At 49.5% G+C, this 27500-nt stretch overlaps 1 protein-coding gene across 7 annotated transcripts in view; it reads right to left on the bottom strand.

The window, feature by feature from the left end:
- STRBP (spermatid perinuclear RNA binding protein) overlaps nucleotides 1-27500 on the bottom strand; it is a 605440-nt gene that overhangs the window by 81140 nt on the left and 496800 nt on the right. For 5 of the 7 annotated variants that reach the window (XM_085612449.1, XM_085612470.1, XM_085612476.1 and 2 more), the window contains one exon: nucleotides 5310-5439. The exons of the other annotated variants lie outside the window; for them this stretch is intronic. In XM_085612449.1, the coding sequence (XP_085468575.1) occupies nucleotides 5310-5439 (130 nt within the window). The remainder of the gene's footprint in view (nucleotides 1-5309; nucleotides 5440-27500) is intronic. 7 annotated transcript variants of the gene reach the window in all.

Consider the following 27500-nt stretch of genomic DNA (forward strand, 5'->3'; position numbering starts at 1 on the left):
GTTTTGTTTTTATTGATTTTACATGTAATGTGTATAATTGTTTCAAACTTTAACGATTGTATGATTGTTTTATGTTGTGCATCTTTTATGGATATTCTTATATCCGAATAAAGATTATTGATGATGATGATGGACTCCTCGCCAGAAGCCACTTCCATATGGTCTGGGACTCCAGAGACCGGACCCTTGACCTGGTGCCTCCCTGCTTGTTCAGATAGAACATTGTTGTAGTGTTGTCTGTCTGAATCTGAATAGAACTGGAACGAAGAGATGGGTACAGAGACTTGAGAGCCAGATGAACTGCTCTTAGCTCCAGGAAGTTGATGTGATAACTTCGCTCTATCTCGGACCAGAGACCTTGTACCTCACCCTGCAGTGAGGCATCCGTAACAATAGTCTGGGTCGGAATGACCTGGTGAAAAGGGACCCCTTGTAGAAGGTGCGATCGTTTCATCCACCAATTGATGAAGTCCCTGGCAGCCTGAGGAAGAGACGCACGATCTTCCCAACGGCCTGACCGCTGTGTCCACTGATCTTCGAGGGACTGCTGCAGAGGCCGCATGTGAAGTCTGGCATTGGGAACAATAAAGATGCATGAGGCCATCGATCCCAGCAGCTACGACACTTGCCTGGCTGTAGGATGTGGAGCGCTGAGAAGAGCGCGGCACTTGATCAGCATTCATGACAACCTCTCATCCTAAGGACACACGCTTGCCCTTGCGGTGTCCAGGGAAGCGCCCAAGTAATGCATCTTCTGTGTTGGATGGAGGACTGATTTCTTGTAGTTGACTTGCAACCCCAGGGAGTGAAGAAGTTGGAGACAGTAGGTGAGATGGCTCTGGAGTAGTGAAGGTGTGGAAATCTTTAGGAGCCAATCGTCTCGGTAGGGGTAGACAAAGATTTTCCGCTTGCGGAGGAACACAGCCACCACCGCCATGCACTTGGAGAACGTTCGGGGGGGCGGATTTGAGCCGGAAAGGAAGTACTCGGAACTGATAGTGCAGTTGAGACATCTGGAACCTGAGGAATTTGCGATGCTTCACTGACACAGGAATGTGAAAGTAGGCGTCCTGCAGGCCAATGGCACACATCCAGTCCCCCTGGTGAAGATGTGGAAATATCTGGTGCAGGGCTAGCATCCAAAATGTCTCTTTCCTTATAAATTTGTTCAGCAGGCGCAAATCGAGGATAGGTCTGTACTCCTCGTTTCTGGACCAGGAAGTACCGCGAGTATACCCTTTGGTTCCGCTGGAGGAGAGGGACCTCTTCTATGGCTCTTTTGGAGAGAAGGGTATACACCTTGCCTTGTAATAGTAGCTTGTGTTGTTGTGGAAGGTACTTCAATTGTGGAGGCACCTGCGGGGGAGGAGACTTGAACCTCAGCAAGTAGCCATGCTGCACAATATTCAGCACCCATTTGTCTCTGGTTATATTTTCCCACTCTTCTAGATGAAAAACTATACTCCCTCCTACCGGAGTGGCGGACGGGTGCAATGCTTCACTGCTTTGGAGGCTGCTTGGAGGAGGACTGCTGTTGTTTATTGCTCCCACTTCCTCTGCCAGGACGCTTTTGCTGGAATTGTGACCTCTGCTGGTTTTAGGAGGACCATTGAGGGGTTTGAACCCTGCTGGAAGGGGCGCTTATCGTATTGACGAAAGCGTTTAGGAAACTCCTTCCGCTTTTCTAGTCCAACTGCTGTGACCGTATCCAGCTCGGTCTTCATCTTTGTCATTTCCTCATCTGCGTGAGCACCGAATAGAGAGGAACCGTTGAAAGGCAGGTTGAGAATCCTCCTCTGGGCGTCAGGTTTAAGGCCTGTGAGGCGCAGCCATGCTGAGCACCGTGAACAGATGTCGTGCGCATAACCATGCGCAGCGAGGACTGAGGCATCTGCAGCAGCGCTGATGACCTGGTTTCCTACCAAACCACCCTCCTGCAGAATTTCTTGAAAGTCCTGTCGATCTTCTTTGGGGAGCTTGTCGGTAAACCGAGCCAGGGAGTCCCAAAGAGACCTGTCGTAACACCCTAGGAGGGCTGATGCACTTGCTACTTTCATAGTGGATGCAGATGTACTACACATCTTCCTGCCACAAGAGTCCATTTGCTTACTGTCCTTTTCTGGAGGGACTGAAGCTGATGAGGCTGCGGAGTGCGCTTTCCTGGCGGCTGCCACGATGACTGAATTCGCCGGAGGATCAGACCTAAGGAATGAGGGATCTTGGTCTGGAGCCTTATATTTTTCGCAATCCTTGATGGAACTGACCCCACTGTGGCAGGAGTGCGGAACGGGGTCATAGCTGGCTCTAAAAAACCTGGCACCAGAGGTAGTAGATGCCTGGGAGCCATACGATGATGCAATGTCTCAAAAATGACTGATGTGGGAATCACGGGAGTATACAAACTGATATTCAGTTTGAGCTCCTCTGCAAAGTACGTCAGTGAAAGTCCCAATGTCATCTATTGGAGACACTCTTGAAGGTGGCGTAGAAGAAAGGGTTGGAGTGTAGTCCCGGACAGAAGACCTAGTGGAAGAAGACCAGGAGGATGATCTTCGGCGCCTTCTCTTATGTGCAGGTTCGTGGCGCAGGCTGTGACGTGACCGTGACCGGCGATGGGAATGCAATCTGGGTCGTTTGGAATGAGATTTTGAAGCCTTCTCAGGAACGCCTCTCTCAGGGTTTTTTGTGGTCCTAGAGGGCGAGTATGTCTGTGAGGAGTCCGAGCTCGGACTCCTGCGGACGACTCCTTCTACGAAGTCCTTCAGCCACCGTTGCAACAGACCGAAAACCTCCTGTTTGCCACCTCTAGGAGATCTCTCTGGAGAAATCTGTATAATATTCAGCCCTGGGGATTATGAATGGGCTCTTGACGTCGATTGGGACATCGACGTCTATTTGCGCCGAGCCTCCTCCGAGACCGCTGCAGTTTTGTCCCTCGACGTCGAGCGCCTCGACGTCGACAAGATTTGAGCCACCTTCGTCGTCGATCTGTGCGGTGATAAGCTGTAAGAACGCCGTCATGTCCTCGACCTCCCATGGCGCCTTCCTGATGTCGATCTCCTCGACGTCGAATGCCTTGACCGCAACGACGTTCGAAGTCGACAGTCAGTCCACTCACGGCAGGGTCTTCGCCTGGCGAGTCTCTCGACGCCGACCCTCTCGAGGGTGGCGGAGAATGCCTCGCCGTCGACGGAAGCCTCGATGGGACGTTAACTGGTTTCTCTGGACCAACAGCCTTCGAGCCCAAAGTGCTGTGCCTCGACGCCGACTTACTGTCATGCGGCGGAGGGTCTCGACGTCTAGACGATGACTTGTCCCTCGACGCTGAAGAGTGCCTCGGCCTCTTCGACGGCGATCTCGACGGCGAACATTCCATCACCTTCTTCCTGGAATCAGGGGAAGTGGAAAGACGCCGTTTTCGATTTTGTTTGCTGGAAGAGGAGCCTCTGATGTCATGGCCACCAACCTGATGACTTCTATCTCTTTCCAGCTGGGCATGAAGCTTGATGCGTTCTCTGTCACGCAGAGTCCTTTTAGAAAATTTCCTGGCAATGATAACACTGGTCAGGGTTGTGCGAAGACACACAATACACACCGAGTGTGGATCTGACAGTGCCATTTTCTTGCCACAGGAAGGACATTTCCGAAATAAAGCAGGCATTCTGACTGGAAAAAAATCAGGAAAGTCAGAAAACTATGTAATTGCGGCATTTTTGCCATGTTGGAAACATTTTAGACTGCATGTATATGTTTTCACATATGTATATATATAGATATATATATGTATTTTCTATATGCTCCGGGATCCCGCACGTGGGCGGGAATTATTCTCAGATTATGACTATTGATGAGTATCCCCTGTATGAGAACTAGTGGGTCATTGGGTCAAACAGGACAGTGGGTAACAAAACTGATGTGGAGAAATACAAGTACCCCACAGACATTTTATGCCATGCGTCTCCAGCATTCCGTGGACTTATTTCAACTGAAATGCTCTGATACTATATGAAAGGAAGTTGCTGTCTCATCTCTTTGGGTCTTTCGAATTGCCCAGCCTAAGGTCAACCACAATGCATATTCTCTGATAACAGCATGTGACAGGAACCATGTGGGAGGGGGAGACATGAGGTGATCAGGGTAATGAGTGCCAGGACCAGCAGAACGGAAATGAAGAGGCTGTGGCCCAACAAAGAGGAGCAGGGGAAGGGCCAGGGGGTGTTCAGCATACAGGAGGTGATGTATTTTCCATGGCCCCACTGACCTCACATTTTTTACCAGACAAGGGGTCTCAAGTTCAAGCAATACATAGATAGGACAAGGTGGCTCTACTGGGGATTGAGGAGGCCAGCAGCACTTCTCTAGGGTGTCAAAGACTCTGAGGTTTGGGGCTGCATCAGGTGTGCGGTATAAGGAAACCACCCTGCTTTCTCATACCTCCGCTGACAGCCATGAGTTGTGTTTTTTTAGCAGCCCTCATGCACCATCTGCTATGTCCTTTGAGAGGAGCTAGGATCTACCGAAGCAACTTTAGCTCTGTGACATATGACCCGATGTGCGTCTTTTCCAGACATTCTCTTCTGCATGGCTACAGGGAACCTCTAAGACACTGCATCTCAGATTCATGCTGGGTATGCTGTCATCAGTGCTGAAGCAAGTCTGCAATTAGGTCATTCATATAGGGCAGTGAATAAAGGTAAAAAAGCCCACACCATGCCCAACTTTGGTTAGCCGACGTGAGCGAGCACAGTTTTAAAGCCATGCTTTTCAAAATCCCAATTGACATTTAGGTACATTCCTTTCCCTACTGGACCATCTCTGTCTCGTTCTAAACCACCCTAAACAACTCCTAAAGTGTCCGTTAATCTTAATCTGATACAGGGAGGATGCCTTTTCGTTAAATCTCAGGTGCGGTTCAAATACAATTTTCTGCTCCTGAATGGGATACACTGAAATAATAAAGGACTCCTGAAGAGGGGATGATGTTGTAATACATTGTTCTAACTGAGGTTCAAGTTATAAAATGGTTGGCAGTAAATGCAAAATAATCCTACAGACAGTTGTATGAAAATAAATGGTTTTTGTTTCCATACCTGCGACAATTACAAAATATTATTTCTCAGATACTAAGATACAACAATTTTTCATTTTTCACAAATATAAATCAAGACATTATCAAATGGGTCTTATAGGCTGGGAGATTTTAAGCTTGCCTGCTAGCCCCAGTGGTTCATCCTTTTAGACCACAGGGGACCTCAGTGGCTTATATATGGCACGTGTTTTGGTAAGGACCTCTACAAAAAGACACATACCTGTTATGTATCCTGGAGCTGCTGCTGCTGCGGCTGCTCCAAGAAATGCCCCTCGTGTCAAAGCCGCCCTTCCTCTACCTCGGGCTGCCTGGACAGCTGCAGACACTGCTGAATTTACAACACCTTTATTCTGTTAAAAAGCACAACATACTTAAGCTCACAAATCAAGTAAAGTAAACCAATGTAAAAAATTTGCAAAATAAGAGCAACATTGTGCGTTTTAAAATTATTATTTTACACGTGTCTAAAACTTGAAAAAAAATGGAAAGGTCCTCTCGTGGGTTATGTGAATAAGAAAAATGAAATATCAGGATGTAGTAGATCTGTTCCTACTTTGGCAAAAAACACAACCCTCAACTCACAAAACATCCTCCATCACTCTCTAGATTTTACCACTTTGGTCTCTGGATTAGCATAGTAATAGAGGATTAAATCCAGGCTTTGAAAGGAATTACGATATCTGTCCAGTCAAATCTTAGAGGTTTAATGTGGACTTTATTTTAGTCATTTCCAGGGTAGAGCCCTCATTGCTGGCAGGCAAGGTGCAAATGGCGTAGTGGCTGCTGCCTGACAATACTGATTTGAGGTATGATGTGTGGGTGTATTTGTTTTTTCTTCCCCGCAGAGGTTGAAATCTCACAGGAAAATCTAGCCAAGAGGAGGAGAGTTTATCAGTGATATAATAAAGGAAACGGTCAATAAAACTGCTGCCAAGTGGATGGCATAAGATGGTCAACTACAGTGGTACAGGAGTTATTTGTATAGTCTCCACAGTGAGGCACTGGAAGGTGGAGGAGTTCAGTGAGTTAGCATTTAAGGGACAAGTGGATAAAGGCAATCAGGCTTTCCTGTTGTATTGAGGTAGAAATCATTGTATAATAGGTGTAAGAAAGAGGTTTGTAGGATGAAGTAATGGATAAGGGCAGACATGGACGCTTCATTAGAGTGCAAACTACACTTTGTGATGGTAGCATTGATGTGATTTGTAAGAGGTGGAGACTTTTGGAAGTAGGTGTGCAAGTGACGTTTAATGACGGCAGAACTTAATTTGCAAAATAATAAGTGCTGGGGCAAAATGTTTTGCTCAGAAATCCATAGCTGGCCCTAATCATAGTTTGGGGTGTTGACTTGATTCCACCTAATGCCTCTTTAATCCACCACTCGACACTCCCTGCCTCATTATCTCATTCTTGCCGGTTCTTTTTCTTCCCTGCTTTCTCCTTTTGTCACTTTGTTTCAGTCTTTCTCTTCCTCTTCTCCCCCTTCATGTTTTTCTCTTGCTCTGGATTAAATTCTTTTAAGGTAAAATAAGTGCAGTCCTCAAAAATGAGTGCAGATGAACCCCACCTGAACCCACCGACTCAAAATAAGCACTGAATGAGTGGGAAGGGGTTAGTAAAATAAACTGTTATTAGTGTGTTCCTATCATCACACAAAGGCGATGAAGCTTTGGTTTGATGTCATGCAGTTCATTTTGGGGCGTAGATAAAAATGTGTGCTCTGGCTAGTATTAAGTGAGTGCAATGACGTACGAGTCAAATAATTGCAACTCTTATGTGAATCAGGCTCACTGGGAGTACAGTCCTTCTGCGGAGAGAGTTTGTCAGCAGTTTTGGAGTGGCTTGACTACACTAAGACATAAATGAGGGCTCAATCCAGGGGCAGTAGAGGGTATTTGGGAGGACTGAGTTTGGTGTTTGACACTTATCCTAGATAGTTTTTACCCCCTTAAGGGATGTTTGTATTCCATGAAACGTTAACTAAAAGGTCCAGTGTTTTGCTTCACAAGGTTTTTAGTAGGAAAAGGAACAGGTCATTTTTTTATGGAGCCCAACCTGAGATTCTGAAATGTGTCACTTTTTGAGGTCCGCAGATGGGTCGCTAGGGCTTGGTGCATGTGGTTTTTGAGGATCAAAGGGAATAAGATCTATGTAGTGTAGGTTACATGCATCATTGTGTCTAATCTGAGGAGCACAAATATACCTCCACTGTAGCATGTGAATGTTTGCTCAATGACCATCTATTGCCATGAGCACTCTTAGCTAGGCAGGCAGTCAAGACAAATTCATATCCAATAGCTAATAGTGAGACTAAAATACGCTGGTTTGATCCAAAACGTGATTGACATTTTCTTCAAGCAGTGATTAAAGGGCACTGACACAAATGAACCAGTGGCTGGAGGATGCTGACCAAGAGCCCATTCTTTTAATATTTTTGCTGTTGATTGAATGTGTTCAAAATGATACAGCTCTCTACAGCCAGACAAAAACGAAATCTGAACAACTTGACCAGAAAACCCTTGAAACCCATACCTTTATCATACACTCAGCTCAAACACCAACACAAGCGCAGACCTCTACGGCAGCACATAAACGATGATGAAAAGTAATACACATAGAATATAGCACTGTAGGAAAGTTAATGCATATTATGCAATGCCGTGCAATTCCAGGCATCAAGAGTAATTTTTGGCAAGTAGTTTGCCACATGTCTAAAGAATTATCTGGAAATATTTTATTACCTAGCACTTGCTAACAGGTGACTATGACTGTCTTCTAACCAGGACTGGCAATAGCAAACAAGGAAAGGTTATACCCCTTGTAAACCCAGTTCTACATCACGGGAATCTGCTTTCACATCATAAACAATTAACAGTCTCGCTCACGTACAAGAAGCAGGTTCACATTAAATAAAAAAGAAATTCTCTATTGGCGAAAACATGTTTTATATGCCTATGCTTATCACAAAAACCCTTATTTTAAATGTGAGGAAATTAGTGGCAATGAGCTACACAGACATTGGTTCACCGGAGTCACAATGATTCACCATTAAAACAATTCCACTACTCTATAGTACCTAACCTTGGCAGTTACGTTAGAATATTTCAATGATACCTCATGATCCTGATCTTGCATGGATTACGTCCATGAAAATTCTCATTATGGAGAAATAGGATTACAAGTCACATTGTCTTTACCATTAGGGAATATTCACCGATAGTCAAATAACGAGTCAAGCCCATTCCAACAAACGGTAGGAGAGAGAGAGCGACAAGTTGGGAACTCTTAAAAGGGAAGACTGGAAAGAACAAAAATGCTTCTTCATGTGTATTTATGTATTGGATTAATCGTATACAGCACAACAGAGAGCTTCACAAAAAAACAGGTGGTGGTCTTAGAAGATGGCGGTCCATAACAAGAGTAGAGAGTACAAGGAGGGTTTAGGAGTGGACATCAGTGCGAAGATAATTGGGAGACACACGATAGTCATTGAAGAGAGCTATATTAATTTGTTAGCAAAATTGACAGTGCAGTGGAGATAGTATGGGACTAAGATACGTGAGGCAAGGAGTTTTAAAGGAACTGCTTCACTGTAAATCAGAACATAAGTGGTGCTGGAGGTGCAGAAATATGATGTGCAATGGGGGCGGGGGGTTCATTTAATTGTCCTCTTATCCAGGTTATGCTAAGGGGAATCATATATATAAAATGTCAATGCCAATATGTTGTGTTTAAAATGTGGCAGAAGACCTCTGGGTGGAGGGGCTCTGCATTAAATGTGTTCATTGACGCAATAAAACATGTTTATAAAAAAAAAAAGTTGATGGTGCCCTAGAATAAATCCAGACAATAGATGTGTGAAAACTGACACAGCTGGCCGCATTGCTAATGTCTGAAATTAATAAGCTTCTTACCTTCTGTAACATCTTATCTGGTAGACACTATCTAGCCGCTGATTCCTTACCCTTGTATAATCTCCAGATATCAGATGGATTCTGGAAGTTTTCGAGCAGTACCCCTGTGCTTTGGTAGGTGGTGTCGTATGGCCCCAAGTCGTCGTCCGTGGTGTCTATATGGATGCCATCCCATTGAGCAGATGTCCGTTTCAGCAAGAAATCGGCGGCTAGATAGAGTCTCTACCACATAAGGAGTTACAGAAGGTAAGTAACTTATTCATCTGACAGACACTTCAAGTTTCTAATTCCTTACCTTAGGATAGACACCGAAGCAATACTTCCCAAGAAGTGGGTCTGCGATACAGATTAGGTCAAAAGGCATGCAGGACCGAACGGGCAAAGTGCCCATCACAACATACCGAACCACAGAGACAGTAATACTTTGTGAACGTGTCAAACAATACCCATGGTGCTGCCTGACAGATGTCAAAGACAGGAACTACGTGAGCTAACGCACTGGTCTCAGTTTTGGCTCTGGTAGAATGAGCATGCAAGCCCTCACGGGGTTGCTTTTTGGCCAGTGCGTAGTATATCTTTAAGCAGAGCACTATCCATCATAAGATGGTCCATTTCTGCACTGCCTTGCCTCAATCAATCAATCAATCAAGCATTTCCTATCTTAAAGCCAGCATACCCTACAAAGAGTTGATAGTACACCCGGAACTATCTTGTGCGAACAAGGTAGAACAATGCCTCTCTTTTTGAGTCCAGACAATGGAGTCTCTCCTCTTCTTTAGATGGGTGAGGTGGAGCAAAGAACATAGGCAAGTAGGTGTTTTGTCCTACATGAAAGGGTTACAACAAACAAATGATGGACGGAATGCTGACAATGCAGACATTCTCCCCCAGTCAAGAGATCTGGGTTAAATCCATCGTTCTTTTGCCCACTACGCAACCCCAGTTTAGACATGGCCATATGCAAATCAGTCTTGACCCTGTGCCTCATGGGAACAGTGAAAGGGTGTCACAGCGTTCAGGAGGAAGAGGGCATGGGACCTCGGGAACCAGCTTGTCTGCGTGAAAGGTAATGTAAGGCGGGAGTACACAGAGGGTCTGCAGTTCGCTGACTCTCCGGCCCAATGCTATGGCCACTAGAAAGGCAGTTTTGATAGTCAGCAAGGAATTTGAGCAGCTGTATAGTGGCTAAAAAGGGCACACCAATGAGGAAGGTAAGAATCAGGTTAAGATCCCACTGGGGCATAATGACTGGCCTGGGGAAGCGTGTTTGAGTCTTTTCAGGAACCTAGTCACAACGGGCGACTTGAACACGGAAGGTTGGTCTAGCAACTGCAAGAATGCCAAAATGGCTGACAGATCATCTTTGACAGTGCCCAGAGCAGAGCCATGCTGGGCCAGAGAAATATCAAATAGGTCAACTTGAGATAATGGTTTAGAAATTGTAATGTTTCTGGATGCACACCATATCACAAATATGTCCCAACGGCACACGTATAGCGTCTTGGTAGAGGGACGTCTGGCTGCTGGAATAACATCACAGACTTCGGGGAAAGTTTGAAAACGGTCAACTGTTGTCACTTCATCTCCATGCATGAAGGCAGCGGGTGCCCAGGTTCCGGTGCAGAGCCCTCTTCTGTTGCTGTGACAGGAGATCCTCCTGACCAGGCAGCCTGATCAGATGACCTATGCTATTGTTCGGAAGCTCGGGATACTAAACTCTCCATGCCTAATCCAGGCCACAACAATGACTTGGGCCACGTCTTTCCTAATCTTCTTGAGAACACTGGGCAGGAATGGTATCAGCGGGAAGGTATACAGGAGGTTGGAGTTCCATTTGAGATAAAAAGCGTCTTTGACGGGGAACCATGTTGGAAACTCCAGCGTGCAAAACTGTTAACATTGCAAACTCTTGGCGGCAAACAGATCTAACCAAGGCTGTCCCCAAACTAGAAGAGACCTTGCACCACCTCTGGGTGGAAGTATCACTCGTGATCCGCTATGTATCAACGGCTGAGTGTCTGCCCTGGCGTTCAGAGAGCTTGCCAGGTGTTGAACCACCAGGGAAATGCTCCGACGTTTCAGCCATGTCCAGAGGTTTGTGAACACCAGCACTAGTCTTTCCTTGATCGAAGAAAGACAGGATTTCAATGTTAACCGGATCGCATGGAGCTCCAGCAGGATGATGTGAGGCACGGACTCCCCCGAAGACCACAGTCCTCCGATATCCAGCTCTTCCAGATGGCCATCTCAGCCCAGGAGCGACGCATCTGTCACTAGTCAGCTTGGGTTGGGGTCTTCTGTTGACCAGCACGCAAAACTGTTGACATTGCGTGTTCGCGTGGGTGGCAAACAGATCTAACCAAGGCTGTCCTCACACTAGAAGGAGACCTTGTACCACCTCTGGGTGGAGGTCCATTCATGATCTGCTATGCATCAACAGCGGAGTTAATCTGCTCTGGCATTTAGAGCCCGCCAGGTGTTGAACCATCAGGGAAATGCCATGACCTTCCAGCCATGTCCAGAGGCTCAAGACCTATTGACAAAAGAGTCCCTGACCACACCCCACCCTGTTTGTTGCAGCACCACATGGCGGTGGTGCTGTTCATGGACACCAGCACTAGCCTTTGCTTGATCGAAGGAACACAGGATTTCAATGCTAACCGGAGCGCCTGGCGCTCCTGCAGGTTGATGTGAGGTACAGACTCCAACAGAGACTGCAGTCCTACGATGGCCACCTCTCTCAGATGGGCACCCTAGTCCAGGAGTGCCGTAGCAGTCACTATAGTCCTCTCTGGTTGGGGAAGAGAGAGGGTACACTGACCCAATTGCAGTTCGTCAGCCATCATTGCAGGTCGCTTGCAGTTCCCTACAAAATCTGGGCCAGGCTAGGAAGATTACCCTCATGCTGAGCCCACTGGAACTTCAGATCCAACTGCAAAGCCCTCATTTGCCAACAGGCATGTGTCACAAGAAGGATGCCGGAGGCCATGAGGCCCAAAAGCCTAAATCAGTCGTACTGAAATCTAGCAAAGAGGCCAAAACATAGGAATCATAGCCTGAATATCCTGTACTCGCCGTTCTGGGATGATAAGCCCAAAACTGCACTGTGTCCTGAATGGCCAGATGAATGGCAGCGTCTGAAAGGAAGTCAGGCGTGGCTATGGCACGTTGATAGTAAAATCCAGCGTATGCCATAGTCTGGAGGTGGGAGGAGACTGCCTGGGGTGAGCCTGCCCTTAACTGGCAATCGAAGTAGGGGAAAAGTGGAGCCCCTGACCTCGCAGATGTGCTGCAACCACCGCCATTACTTTCGTGAATAGATGAAGGGCACTGATAAAGGTCAAATGAGAGAACGAAAAACTGAAAGTGCTTTTGGCCCACTGTGGACTGTAGGTAGCACCTGTGGGCCACCGACAAGATGGAATGTGGAAATATTCTTCCGCAAGTCCAATACCACCAGCGAGTCTCCAGGGTTCAGGGCATACTGAATTTGACTTTTTAAGGACGAAGTTGGGAAGGTGCAAGTCCAGGATAGGACAACGCGCTCCTTCATTTTTTTGGGCACCAGAAAGTAGCAGAAATAGCAACCATGAGGCCGGCACTAATCTGATGCCGGCAGCCTCTTGATGGCTCCTTTGGCCAAAAGAGCCAACACTTCCAAGGAGCAAGGAGAGATTGTCCTCTGTCAGCACGTCGTAAGAGGGTGGCATGGTTGGAGGGATCCAGAAAGGGGGATGGTGTAATCCCTCTGGACCATTTGCAAAACCCACCTGTTAGATGTTATAGGCTTCTAGTAAGGTAGGTGATGGCAAATCCTGCCCCCACTGGGTGCCCGTGTTGGTATAAGAGCAATCTCAAGGGGTTCAGAGACTTCGGCGTCCGGGGGAGTTGAAGACTGAACTAACCTCTGGCTGGTGGACCCACGCGATCTGTGGGAACTACATCTACATGTAAGGATCTTACCCGGAACAGATTCTGCAGGGACGTCAGGGAGTACCAACTGAAGATGTAGTGAGGTCCCAACCTTCCACCACCACCTAGTGCCTCTATCGAACCCTAGAGAACACAGGTAATGGGGGAAAGAGGGGAAACAAAACAAGGATAAAGGGGAAACAAACTCCGGAGCTGCTGTCTCCACCCTCTCTGTGTGTCCGTGGAACTGTGACTCTGGAAAAGGTACAAAAGGACAATAGGATTAACCCAGGGCATGTGAGAGAAACGTAGCCTATAAACAATGTGAAGATTCTCTCCTATTATGTACTAAACTTCTCAGAACATGATGACTGCTAAGGAGCTGCTGCGGAAGTGGACAGGATAGACTTAGAGGTGGCTGATGTGAGGAAAGCGTAAGCCTTACAGAGTCCCTTCTTTGCTGTACTTAAATGTACTGTTCCTAAATATAAAGAGAAACAATAGCCCAGCTGAGATTAACACTTAAATACCCCTAGAGCCCAATACCCCATTACCGATTTATCATACAAGGGAGAGTCCGTTGTCCATCGCTGTATCCGAGTCCTCGGAAGTCTTCTGGAAGGGTTCTTCCACTTGTCCCCGGACGAGACAGAAAGAGAATTGTAGCGAGGTCCAGGAGTATTTCAGGGAGAAAACGGGGATAAGCTCGTCCGGCTCCTTAGACTCCAGCAAGACGGGCAGGGCAGTAAATTAGTTCATAGGTGTTCAGGGAAGCTTGGAGGCAGGGTAGAGACACCCGGCCGGCCCACGGGACGAAATCCAGTAAAGCGGGCGGAGCGCTCCAGAAACCACGAGCCTCTAATCACAACAAAGGAAGAACTGTATCCCAGCAATACCGGGTGGGAAGAACACTACGGCAAACAAAAACCCGAAAAGAAACAGAGCTCTGAAACAAGATAGCTGACCGTAAGCCTAGTCAGCTAAGGTACGCAAAATCCGCCACAACCACGAAGGTTTAGAGGAACGTCCGAATACTCTGGGAGTCGTAATCCACACACCAGGAAACAGGAATTCTGAAGAACAGCCTGCGGGGCGACACTAGAACGCGAAGCCTCGAGACTACCGGACGTCAGGCTTTTCTACTGGCCTGACGCTATCGCGCATGCGCGATAGCTAGTCGCCATGGTGGATCCGATGTCAGCGTCTTGCGTTTGTTCCCGGCAACCATGACACTACAGCCACGAAAGGGCTGGAAAGTCTGTTGGCCTTGGTGGCTGGGCAGGATACAGTTGGTAACCCCTACTGTAGCCACAGAAGGGATGAAAGGCAGATTGGGGTTGGTGAGGATCTGTCCGTAGCTCTGCAATATTTACAACAGACCAGAGTCTGCCTTCTCACCAAAGAGGTGAGAGCCACCAAAGGGGGCATGTCCATGAGCGAAGCTTAGATAGTCTCAGAGTAGCCAGTAGTTCTGCCCAGCAAGTCTGTTGTGTCAAGCCTACATATGATGGTGAACTTTGCTGTATCTCACTCATCAGCAATTGCTTGAAAAAATATGGCTTGGGCCTCCTTCAAGACCATGGGAGAATGTGTTGGCATTGGCCCAGAAGGCAAGTGATGTTCCCTGACCGCAGTGCTAGCCTGGTGGAAGGGAAACCCTCTTACCGATGGTATCCAGCCTTCTGGATTCCTTATCCAGTAGAGTTGTAGGGAACGCACCGGGAAGGATCCTGGAAATGGTGGCTTGGACCACCAACCCCTCGGGGTGAGGAAACTGATGTCCCAGGGAGTGGGGCGATGGAGACAGGCAATTGCTGTGTGCACAGGAGTTGCTGTGAAGAGCTTTGACCAGGCCTCAAGGAGGAGATCTGTAAGGGCTTCACTGAATGGAAGTTAAGGTTCAGAATGAAAGACTTCCGGATGAAGCACCTCGGTCAAGTCTTAACTGGCACTAGGGGCAACTGAAGGTCCAAGACCTTCAATGCCCTCTGCACCACCACTATGAGACACCCGCCCCCATAGTCACAGGGGAGGGGGGGGGATGTACCAGACCAGTGTTTGGTTAGGTGTCCAAAGCACTGGCTCCTCATACCATTTGCCATCTGTGTCATCAAGGGGATGATGGTAACCATAAGGATAGTCTGACCACTCCCAATTGCCGCCCTCTCCAGGCCTAACAAAAGAAAAAGGCACTGGCTACAGCTTGGAAGGCATGGTAATGGTCAGCAACCGAGTACAGCTATGCCATCCGACTTCGTGTCGAAGTCGGGTACAATGATGGGGCTGGTACAGCCGTGGGGAGTCAGCGACGGTGGGAGCGACGCCACAGGAGCAAGTGAAAATTAAAGCTGCGGTCTCGATGGCAGCGCCTGTTGGAAGGTGGTTTATTAGTAGGTGGAGGTAGGTACCTACAGCTATTAACACCACAATTGCAAGTAAGGTTCAGTCAAGTCTCAATAAATGAATCCTTGTTCAAGCCTTGGTAGGTTGGCTCACAAGCAGACAGGCTGAACTTAGGAGACAGGTGTATAAAGTATTTAAAAACACTAATACGCTAAATCAGTAAGACACAACACGCAATAAAAATCCAACACCAATTTATAAAAATAGGACATTTTTTATGATTGAAATGATACCAAAACGACCAATATCCAATGTAGGTAACCAGAAATATACACATTTTTAAAGAATAAATACTTTCTAGTGCCTAAAAGCCAAAAAATCCAACTTGGGACAACTGGTTGCACTCGACTGGTACAAAGTCAAAATTTCAGACCAACCGCGATGGAGCGCGGGCAGGATACAGTGAGCAGTAGGCCTGGTCAAGTGTTTCCCTGGCTTCGTCATTTTTTGGAAGATTTTTCTCTCGATGTCAAACGAGGCTCCTTGTCAGGCCAGTTTGCAAGTCGACGATGGTGGCTTGCTTTACCGCGAGGCCTCAGTGAAATCCTGGTGGTCTTGGAGCTCCAGAGCTTTCAGTGGGACGAACCTGAATTTCAGGCTGGGTCGCGGTTCGACGTCGGCAGCTTGACTACCAACAACTTATAGAGCTTTTTCACAAAAATTCTTAAAAGGATTCCAAACTTCTGTATCTTTTTCCAGAAGGTCCTTTTGGGGTCCAGAAGTATCCACAACACCAATCCAAGGTTCCTGAAGCTCTGAGTTGCTATTTGGGAAGTTGAAACTACAAGAACCACAATGTACCTAGCCAAATCCTTTAAAGTACAGGTGAAGCTGGTCAGCTGGGTTCTTCTTGGTGGAGAGGATGCAGGTGGAGATGATGCAGGTGGAGCTCTTTTAACCAACTGCTTTCAGGGAGTCCACTCAAACTTCCAAAGCAAATCAAAGCCATTCTTTTGGTGAAGCCCAAAGTGTGCAGCAGATGCAATCCTTCAGAGTGCAGTCTTCTTGATGCAGGCCAGGGGTTCAGCAGGACAGTTCTCCTCCTTGCTTTTTTTTCAGGTAGGGATCTGAGTTGCTGGGCAGCTCTCCCATATTTATCCAGGTTTCTGGAATGGCAAGCAGGGGGGCACACCCTTGACCAATGGGGTGCAGGGTGCCACTTTCAATGATGATCATTTCCCCAGCAGTGTGGCATTTTCTTCTCTCAGTAAGCACAGTTCTTTAAAACCCAAGATGGAGAAAATCTCTCCTGGAGCTAACCAAACCTACATGTGTGGGGGGTCTCCCCGTCTCACCGTCTTAGGTGAGTTGGGAGTGCCTGTAGTCTGGTCGCCATCAGTTCTTGTGTCTGGCAGTGCCACTCCTAGAGGGAGGGTGCCAAAGTCCAGCGTGATGGGTGAGAGGGGGAAGGAGTCCCCAGTGGGAGAACCAGTGGGTCAGGTGCCAGTCAGAAGGGCTAAGCCCCATAGGAGTGACCATGGTGACACCACTTCTGTCCTGGGGGATCTTTGCGCACTGTCAGGTGGACAGGGGTCGGGAGATCTGCACCAGGCAGACTGTCACGCAACACAGTTCTGTGTTCCCCTCGGGGAGGGTGGTTGTACTCCCCAGGAAGTCCTGGTTCACCGGGCAATTGCTCAACCGCAGGGGATGGTCCCTGGGTTGGGAGGCCAGGTACAGGCGATTCCTGACCTGGAGGGAAGGATATCGATGGGTGGTGTCCTGCCCGTGGGGTTGACGTTGTGTGCGCCCCTTGAAGTCCTGGTTCGCCAAGCAGTTGTTCAGCCGCAGGGGTTGGTCCCTGAGTTGGGAAGTCAGGTCCAGGTGTTGTCTGACCTGGAGGGAGGGACAACTGTAAGCAGTGTCCCGATAACTTTTTTTTCTAAGAGCACCACTCCTGGTGGGAGGGTGCAGTATGCTGGAAGGGGGTGCAGAGGGAGGGAGTCCTTACCTCTGACCCCGGTGCCACCTAAGGGGTTTTTCAGGTTGGTAGATCGGTTGCAGGGTCAAGGCCCTGAACTGGTGGAGGGGTGTGTTTCCCATGAGGGGGGGCTGTGTGCTCCCCAGGAAGTCCTGGTGCGCCAGGCAGACTGTTGCACAACTCTAGAGGAGTGTGCTTTCCTTGGAGGAATTGGTGTACTCCCCCAGACGTCCTGGGTTGCCAGGCACAGACCCAGCCTAAGGGTACAGACCCTGGGTTGGAGGGCTAGGTTCAGGGTGTCCCCCTGACCTGGAGGAAGGGGCCACTGCTAACAGTGCCCCTACAGGTTTGTGTTATGGGGCACCTCTCCAGGTGGGAGGGTGCAGGGCCCCAGTAAGGGGAGCGGGGAGAGGGCAGCCTCACCCCTGACCTCCGCCCAGTCTAAGGGTACAGACCCCATGCTGGGATGCCAGTTGCAGGATAGAACCCATGAACTGGTAGGCGAATTGTGCAGGACACCTGCCACAGGTGCCCTGACAATTCTGGAAGGGGGTACCGCTCCAGGTGGTAGGGAACCGAGCCCCAAAGAGGAGGACCGGGTGTGAGAAAGCCCACCCCCGTCTCCGGCCCAGCCGCTGGGTACAGGCCCAGGGCTGGTGGGTCAGAGTCAGGGTGGCGTGCTTGACCTGACAGGAGGGAGAGTGGACAAAAAGTGCTGGGCACCTGGGGCTACTGCTCCCCGCTCTCTGATGCCACTGAGGTTTGAGAGCCCTGAGAGGTATAGGGCCTGGGTCTCATCGCGGACTACTGTTAGTGGCAATTGTGGCTTGCTGCCTCTCCGTTGGGACACACCAGTGAGCAAGCTAGGGTTAGGTGCTGCACAGGTGGTGTTCACAGGTGAGGGGGAAGAGTTCCCCATTGGTTGTCATAGTGGGCCCTGAGAGTGTGGACCAGGGGATCCCACAGGGTTCGGAGTGGCGTAGAACTGGAGTATGCCCCTGCAGTCGGGGCCAGATCCATATTCTATCGTCCAAAGCAGGGAAGCCCATCAAGGTAGAGATTGGTCGCCCCTGCGTTTTGGCTGGAAGGGGGTAGTGTTGGAAATGGCCCTTCTTGCAGGGTCATTCCTAAACTTTTGCCTGCCTCTTGTATTTTTTCTGACCTGTTGTTGGTTTTATGACTCTAGGCACTTTACCACTGCTGATCAGTGCTAAAGTGCATATGCTCTCCCTTGGTAAATCTGACTGTGAATTGGTATATCCCCGATTGGCTTATTTGGTTTACCTGTTAGTCCCTAGTAGCGTGGCCTGTGTGTGCCCAGGGCTGGTAAACCGAATGCTGCTGGTGGGCCTGGAGCGCTGGTTTGCACCACCCACAGAAGCAGCTTGTAAAGTGAAGTGTGTCTCAGACCTGCCACTGCAGAGTCTGTGTGCAGTCCAGAACTGCCATCTTGGCTGTGAAGTGCACCCACTTCCCAGCCCCTGAACCTTCCCTTGGCATCATGTAAGTCACCCCTATGGTAGGGCGCATTGTATGTGTAAGGTAGGACAAGCCTTGGTGTGTGTGTGTAGCATGTCCTGGTAGTGAATTACACCCAATTTAGTTTTTCACTACTGTAAGGCCACCTGTTCTCCATAGGCAAGAATGGGCAGTTTGACTATTACATTCTATAGTCCTAACTGACCCAAGGAACATGGTAGAAAAACGAATTTAATATGGCTGAGCTCAGAATATTAAAATAGACCTTTTAGTGAACTTTATTTTTATATTCAGTGTTTGAAAATACCACTTTTAGAAAGTAGGTATTTTCTTGCCTAAGCCTTCCAGTTTGCTCTGCTATTATGTGTATTGGCTGTCTGGTTTTGGAGGGACAGGGCAGGCTGAGTCAGACCTGAGTTGGTTAGAGAGATCTGCATTGGCGTATGGGGAGGGGTAGCTCCTTGACCTGAATAGGGCTGTGACTGGCAAGGTGAATGCTGGCTCCACCTACTACTGTACGTCTGATGGCAGACCCCCACTTTCTGAAAGGAAGGCTGCAGCCTGGTAAACAAAGTGTTCCAGGACTGGGCAGAACTGGTTCTGGCTGGGTTCAGTGACTTGTAGCTTCTGAGAACAAAGACTTTTGGGGTATAAATATCTGTGCTGAAACCCCTACAATTTGTATTGCTCCTGGACAACAAGACGAACCTCTGTCCGTGTAACTGAAGGAATCTGCAGGAGGTGACTGTCCTTGTGCTTGTGTGCCGTTTCTTGGATTGGCCTGCAGTAGTTACCATTGGACTTGGAAGAAGAGGGAAAAGGACCTTGAAGGAACTTTTATTGAATCTTGCTAAAGCAATCGCCCAAGGGCTAGAAGAGAACTAGCCTCCTGTGGAAGTCTCAGGCACATCAGACTTCACTACCAGCCTCTTGTTTACTCCCAGCGAGGATTTCTATCTGCAGGTGAGGCTCCTGTGAGTTCCTGGCCCTCTAGTTCTACTACAGAGAAGAGAGTGCTGAAATTGTCGCTAACGCCCGTTTGCGAGCCGCCGCAGTTGAAAGCGCTAGGAATATCATTGCGCTGCTGCCGCTGAGTGCTCGCTACCGAAGATCATCGCATCGCACGTTTGTGGGCTGCCAAGTGCTCGCTAGCCAAAGATCATCGCATCGAGATCGCATCACGACATCGCAGCGCGTCCGCCATTTTCATCGCATCGCATCAGGATTGTCGCTCCCTCGTGGAGCGCCATTTCTTCACATCGCAACCTGGTCGCACACGCAACAGGATCGTCGCATCGTCTCCTCCCTCGCAGCAAGGAGTCATTGCATCAACGGCCTAGCGTGCAGAAGTTTGTTGCATCGTCTCCCAACGCATCAGCAGATCGGCGCTCATCCTCCCTAGCGGCAAGGATACAACGCATCGCCGGCCTCACGTGCAGAAAATCATTGCTACAGCTCCTTTTCGACATTTTGGTTGTTTCGCAACAAAATCAAGGTACTTTGTAAGTAAAAGGGTCGCATAGACCATTGCTTTGAACTGAACTCCTCTTTGCACACTTTGAACTATTTTTGCAGCATTTCAAGAGTAATCCTATTTTATAGTATTGTGGCTTTTTACCGTTATTGGTCTTGTGTTAAGTCTATATATAAAGATACTTATTTTTTATAACTACTTGTGTGGTGTCCCTTTGTAGTGTTCTTCACTGTGTTACTGTGTATAGTCATAAATGCTTCACACACTGCCTCTGAGATAAGCCTAGCTGCTCGTGCTTCATTACCACAGGGTTGAGCAGGGGTTATCAAAGGGTGTAGCCCTCTTACTCTGACTTAGGAAGAAGGGTCCCTACTTGGACAGTGGCCAGCCATTGCCAACTAGAGACCCCCATTTCTAACAGTTTCCTTTGCTGTTGACGTTGTCGGGGTTTGTTTTCCATTCTGCCAGCGGACATGGGCAGAGATGCTGGAGTCATGTAAGGTGTGGCTGGAAGTAAATCATAGTGCATATGCACCTTTTAGAGCCAACGATGGTGAGCACCAGCAGGACCCAGGCCAATTAAAGCTGGTGTACACGTTAGAGCATTTTTAGTTTCCTTTTCTGTTGACATTGTCGTTTTTTTTTTCCGTTTTGCCAGCGGACATGGTCAGAGATGCTGGAGTCATGTACGGTGTGGCTGGAAGTAAATCGCAGTGCATATGAACTTGTTTCAGCAACAACTTTTTAGAGCTAACAATGGTGAGCACCGTCAGGACCCGGGCCAATTAAAGCTGGTGTTATTACAAAATATGGTGGGGGGGCGTGGCCAGGACCTCGATGGAGTAAGACGCACGCTGCAAGAGCTCCGTTCTCCAGAGGCCGGCTGGGTTTTTTTCCCAGCTGATTAGAGGCATGGGAGGGGGGGGCGCGGAGGGGGGGGGGGGGGATTGGGTCAATCGAGACCCCCTCCCAACTGCTGAGTGTTCTCCCCTATGTGTTCCGACGGGGGCACTGAGATCTTGCTCCTGGCGATTGCCCGGGAGAGGGGGGGACAATCCCCCAAGGCGAGTTGCTCCGCCATCTTGCCTAGGAGGTTGGAGAGGCCTGTCCCCAGCATGAGTTCCGGATCTTGAGGCAGACCTGGCGACTGGGATACAGGGACTCCCCAGATTGCCTCCCCCGCGACTGGCCTGGCATCCTGTGGGGGCTTCGGACGGGCTGCTCAGGTCTGGTGGCGGCTCCAGTTGGCTGGCCGCGTTCGGCCCTGGATCGGGAGGTGGACGGCATCCTGAGCATCCAGTGATTGACGTCCCCAGCGGAAGCCCCGGAGGTGAGGTGGTCGAGGCCCGACCGAAGCGCGCTAGCCTACTGAGCCGGGGGTGAGGGCGGGCCCGGCGACTGGGCCACTACCCTTGTAACGAAACAGGGCCTGTCTCCCGCCACGCGCGGGCCTCTCCTGGTCCCTGGGGCCCGGGTATCGAGCGGAAGGGGGACTGGGCGCGAAGACGACGGCCCCTGAAAGGATTGGGACCTACTCGCCCTACACCTACAAATGTGGACTCAGATTGGTGGGGGCAGTCAGCTGGAGTAAGGACACAGCAAAGGGGACCTACCTGGGTGAGAAAGCGGGGGGCGTCCACTCTCCCGTGCCGGACCCTGGTCTAGCTACAGAGGGGGGAGAGATCCTAAGTTGGCATCCAACGCTGCTCCGGAGCACTCCTGGGACTTGGGCCACGCGCTGCCGGCGGGCCTAGCCAGTGGGGCCCTGCCGGGGGGGAGCGGAGTTCTTCCCTGAGGATTTGAGCAGCACGACTGCTGAGCATTGGCTGCTTCACGGTCCCGTCTAGGGGCGACGGGTGTGTGCTTGTTGATTTCCCCCGGCCTGGGCGCTGGAGCAGATTGAGAGGGCTGGGGCCTTCCCGTGATGTTCTGAGCCAATCTCTCTCTCCAGGAGATAGAGTGAAGTCAGCTCAAGGGTGGACAACCTGGAACTCACCCTAGACAAAAGAACGGAGGACCAGGAGGAACTGTGGCTCCATGTTATGGCACTAGAGGGACAGCATATCGAACTCCAAGTAAAGCAAGAGGACTTGGAAAATCGGAGCCGGCGGAACAACCTCTGCTTCAGGGGTGTTCCACGAGGGGTGGAGGGCAAAGATGTCATGACCTACGTCGCAGATCTCCTACAGGCAGTGCGGGGAGCCAATGATGCCTCCCTTCCAACACTGGACAGGGCCCATCTAGTGGCACCCCCACGTGGTAAGGCCGATCTGATCCCAGACATCTTGACCCAGGTGCACTTCTTTACTGAGAAGGAGGCAATCCTTTGAGCATCACGGGCAGCTGGAGATCTGTCATACGAGGGACATCCCATCCAAATCTTCCAGGATCTCTCCCCACTCAACCTACGCCGACGCAGGGACTTCAAGCCAGTGACAGACAAACTGAAGGAGTCCAACATCAAGTATCAATGGGGCCACCCATTTGCCCTGATTTTCCAAAGGGAGGGCAAACGCAGATCCCTGAGGTTCCTCAAGGAGGCATGTCAACTGCTTCGCATCTCGCCCGAACCTAGGCCGTCCCCCCCCACCTCTGCAGACTCGGAGACCCGGACTGCTCTACGTCCAGAGAGGTCAGGAGTTCGAACCCCCGTACACGGTCCTCCAAAATCACAGCGATGGCTCTCCAAGCCAAATAAGATATTATTCACCACATGAAGTCAATAGAAGCCTCGCAACCCTCAGGTGGAAGGAGCTCAAAGTCAGGGCCCCCCTCTCCTTCTGGCTTGGGCCCCGAGTTGGAGGTTGCTTGATGGACTGTGACTACCTGGAGGTGGATGGGTCCTACCCAGTCATCTTTTCAATGTAGCCCTGTGTCCCTTTTGTGAACCTGAGCGTCCGTCAAGGCTTCTTTGTTGTGGGGAGGAGGGTACACCACCCATCGCTTACACATCATGCTATTCGCTCCTTACACCAGCGCTAGGAGTGACCACTTTCTGGGAGCTGGGATCGGCCCAAAAGGGGTGGGATGACTTTTATAACAGCCTGCGCTTTGCTTCCCCTAATGTGGACCATGACACACCTTAAACGTTTGCCTCTTAATGTAAAAGGCCTCAATGCCCTAATAAGCGGCGACAAATATGGAGGTACCTTCTCATACAGGACCCAGACATCATTTTTATTCAAGATACTCATCTTCTGCACGTGGACATAGGGCGCATGTACCACCCTAAATTCCCAGCACAGATCTGGGCCTCCGCGCAGACCAAAACAGCAGGGGTAGCCATTTTCTAAAAAGCAGGCACTCCCGTGCAGGTCACTTGAATGGTGTGCGACAAAGAGGGACGCTTCCTAAAACTGACACTTCTTATGCAGGGTAAACATCTCAACGCTCCTTAATGTATATGCACCTAACCACGCAAAAGACGCGTTTCTGCAGAACCTGCCTCAGAACCCACTCTCTCAGGAGCTGGATCCTTTTCTCTTTGGGGGTGATTTTAATTTAATGTGGGATTATGTTCTCGACTGTACTGCCTTGTCTTTCCAGTGGACGGGAGCCATGTCGGCGGCACTCAAGCAAGAACTCGAAGCCTTGGGTCTAACGGACGCTTGGCGCTACAAACAGCCTAGGTCACAGGATTACACATTCTATTCTCATGTGCACCAATCGTATTCTCGCATCAACCACTTCTTCCTGTCTCATTCTCTCATTCGCATGTTAGAATCTGCAGTGATCTCAGATATATCCATTTCTGATCATGCCCACCTAGAAATTTCTCTGACGGGTCTGGCTAGGAACCCCGATTCAATTCCCAGGTGGCGCCTACCCCCTCATGTACTCCGGGATCAGGTAGATATGGCAGAATTACGCCAGGTGATACAAACGTATTTCGCCACCAACGATCTCCCAGAAACCCATGGGCATGTCTTTTGGGACACCTTTAAGGCCACAATCTGAGGTATAATCACTTCCATTTCCATCGCCAGCACGAGTCTCGTCTGGTGAAAAATAAGCTTGCCAGTGATATCAAAGCCCTCGCAAGGCAGACCCACAGGGCACCCTCTAGGCAAGCAGGGAAACAACTTGCCTCACTACGGGGCCAACTTAAGGTAATAAGAGTTAATAAGGTGGAACGTTCTCTCTTAGCCCTCAACCTCAAACAAAAAATTTATGGAGGAGGCAACAAGGTGGGCTCCATGCTGGCACATCGTCTCCGAGGATGTGGGGTGGGGGGGGGGGGGGCTACCTCGGAGCAAGCAAAGCAGCAGGAATTTGGAGAGTTCTCCTCTACTCTCAATGACCGAAAGGATACTTGTACGAACCAGATAGATCCCTTTCTCACCTTTTGCCCTTGGCCGCCGCTCGGACCCTTGACTAGACAACAACTGGAGGAGATCCAAAAAGCGTTAAAAAGCTTTCCCACTGGGAAATCCCCAGGCCATGATGGCCTTACCTTAACGTTTTACCGCCTCTTCTTCCCGGAGCTGCGGGAACCACTGCTGAGACTCTTCAATTCCTTTTCAGACCTGAAAGCTGTCACGCCGTCGATGACCGAAGCAGAGATAGTGCTCATCCCCAAGCCCGGAAAAGATCAGACTCTGTGCGCGTCATACCGCCCAATCTCACTGGTAAACGCGGATGTCAAATTGTATACCAAAATTCTGGCCCTCCCTGGCTTAATTGAGCCTGACCAGGTGGGTTTTGTCAGTTCTCCTTTTTGCCCTTGCGATGGAGCCCCTGGCGATTGCCATTCGTCAATCGGCAGAAATATGAGGCCTTCGCCTCGGTGGGGTTGATCATAAAATAGCTCTCTTCGCCGATGACCTCCTTTTGACCTTCACCGACCTCGCAAGCTCGCTCCCTGCTGTACTCTCAATTTGAATCGATCTCGGGACTCAAAATCAATCTCACGAAATCACAGGCGCTAAAACTGATCATCCCCCCGCAACAGCTGGAAGCCTTGGGAGATACTATTCCCTTCCAGGGGGCGCCACGATCTATTTGATACCTAGGCATTAACATTATGGCTACTTTAGACACAGACTCAGGCGAATTGGTCGGCTTGCCGAAAATCAGTACAAGACGAACCCTGTCGCTGGAAGTTGGGCCGCCTTAATGTGGTTAAAATGTCACTTCTTCCTAAGGTCCTCTACCTTTTTCAGGCACTCCCAACGCATATACCACAAAGGGACATCCAGAGCCTACAGTGGGATGTCACTATCTTCATCTGGGGAGGGGGAGGCTGTGCTTCTCTGCGAAGGTTTTAATACTGCCTCGGGACCGGGGAGGACTGGCATGCCCAGACTTCTTAACTTAGTACTGGGCGTTACACCTGCGCTATATCTCGGAATGGACAGTTCGGGAGAGTGTCAAATACTGGTTCCACATGGATAGGGCCGTGGCTTGTCGACCGCTATGGGACCTAGCCTGGCATCCGCGGGGGCAGACATCGCAGTGCTTATATTGCTACGACGACGAAAATGGTTCTGGAGATCTGGGACAGGGTAGCAGTGTCTAGGTGCTTAACCACGTTCCCCTCCCGCAACACACACCTAGCGCGTAACCAGGCCCTATCCCCCACGTGGGCTGCTGATGAATGCCGGGTCATACAGCAGCTTTTTGAAGCGGGCGGATTCAAATCCTTTGAGCAATGTAGGACGGAGTTTCACCTACCTAAAACAACACGCTTAGAATATTTTCAAATTCGTCACTGGCTCCACTCCCCCGCCTACACGGAGGGCGCGACACAGCAACTTACCCCGTTTGAAACCTTAGTCCGATCGTTTGATGGCTCCAGAGGGCTGATTTCTAGGACCTACAAAGTCCTCCAGCACGCACAAATGGGGCCTCCCCATCCCTATCAAAGCAATTGGCAGACAGACCTTGAGAGAGACATTGCCCCTGACCAATGGGAGCAGCTATGGCAAGATATTCCCCGTATTTTTAAGAGAATCGGCATACAAAATGATGACCCGCTGGTATACTCCCCTTCGACTCCAAAAGATGTTCCCGGGGCTTGCTCCCATGTGCTGGCGCGGTCAGGCTTCCCAGGGCTCCATTTTGCATATATGGTGGTTCGGTCCCCTTATCACTATCTTCTGGAAAGAGATCCTGAGCCACATTAGGGAGGTTGTGGGCTTTCCCCTGCCGAATGACCCAGGGATAACAACTCTAGGGATCCGCCCGAGGTCCCTTAAAGCCATGACGCACTTGGACTGGCGACTGATCTTCCACATGCTCACTGCAGCGAAACAGGTTATTGCGCTCAATTGGAAGAAGGCTTTCACCCCGCCATACACGGTGTGGCTTACTCGCCTGTGGCATGTCATGGCGATGGAGCTTCTCACTCTCTCACAGACTAGCCCACACCGATGCTAAATTTGAGCATACATGGCAGCCCTTGATCTCACACCTCACTAAATTGGAGCATGCCCGATCAGTCCCACCCCGTTTGAGGGCCCTCCAACTATTTGCCGACCCTATACTTCCAAGGGGAGGAACATGCGATGATGAAGCGGGATAGAGGGTGGGGGGGGGCAAACTTCCCCCTGCAGAATCTGGATATAGTCTTACATCACAGGTATTTAATCATTCTCACCCAGGGCACCCCTACACCACGGAGCCATAGAATCACACTCCCTTCCCTTCTCTTCTTTCCTATTCTATTCTTTTGTCACTTCTTTCTCTTTAAGTCTTTGGATGTTGGGACTTCACCCATCCCTATTGTTATTTCTCCGCAGGCTTGCAGACTAGAGGGGACACACCCCTGATCTTTATGTGATGGCAGTCCTTGGCAATTCCACAAGCTGTGGGCCTCCGGTAAACGGCTTCAGGCAGCGTGGGGGTTAACTTGGATAAGACTTAATGAGACGCTATGTTTCACACACCTGATCTTGTCCGTTGCAACTCAAGGCTTTGATATGTGCAGTTCTTATAGACTCAATGCTGTGGATTAATACTTTATACTCTGTATTTTGCTTGTCAAGCTCTGCCTTTAACACTCGTGGCCTGGTGTTTGTGAATGTTATTTCTCTTGTTTGTGTATAAACTCAATAAAAGAGATTTAAAAAAAAATACGGTAGAGCATTTTTAGTTTCCTTTTCTGTTGACGTTTTTTTTTTTTTTGCAGAGTTTTATATAGCGCGAACTTGATCCGAATCCAATCAGGTATCAGAGTGCTTTACATAGCACCAGTTACGTTACATGAGGACGTTGTCTGGGTTTGTTTTCCGTTTTGCCAGGGGACATGGGCAGAGATGCCGGAGTCATTTAAGGTGTGGCTGGAATTAAATCGCAGTGCATATGCAC

The sequence above is a fragment of the Triturus cristatus genome, chromosome 1_2 (assembly GCF_964204655.1).
Source record: "Triturus cristatus chromosome 1_2, aTriCri1.1, whole genome shotgun sequence".
Lineage (NCBI taxonomy): Eukaryota > Metazoa > Chordata > Amphibia > Caudata > Salamandridae > Triturus > Triturus cristatus.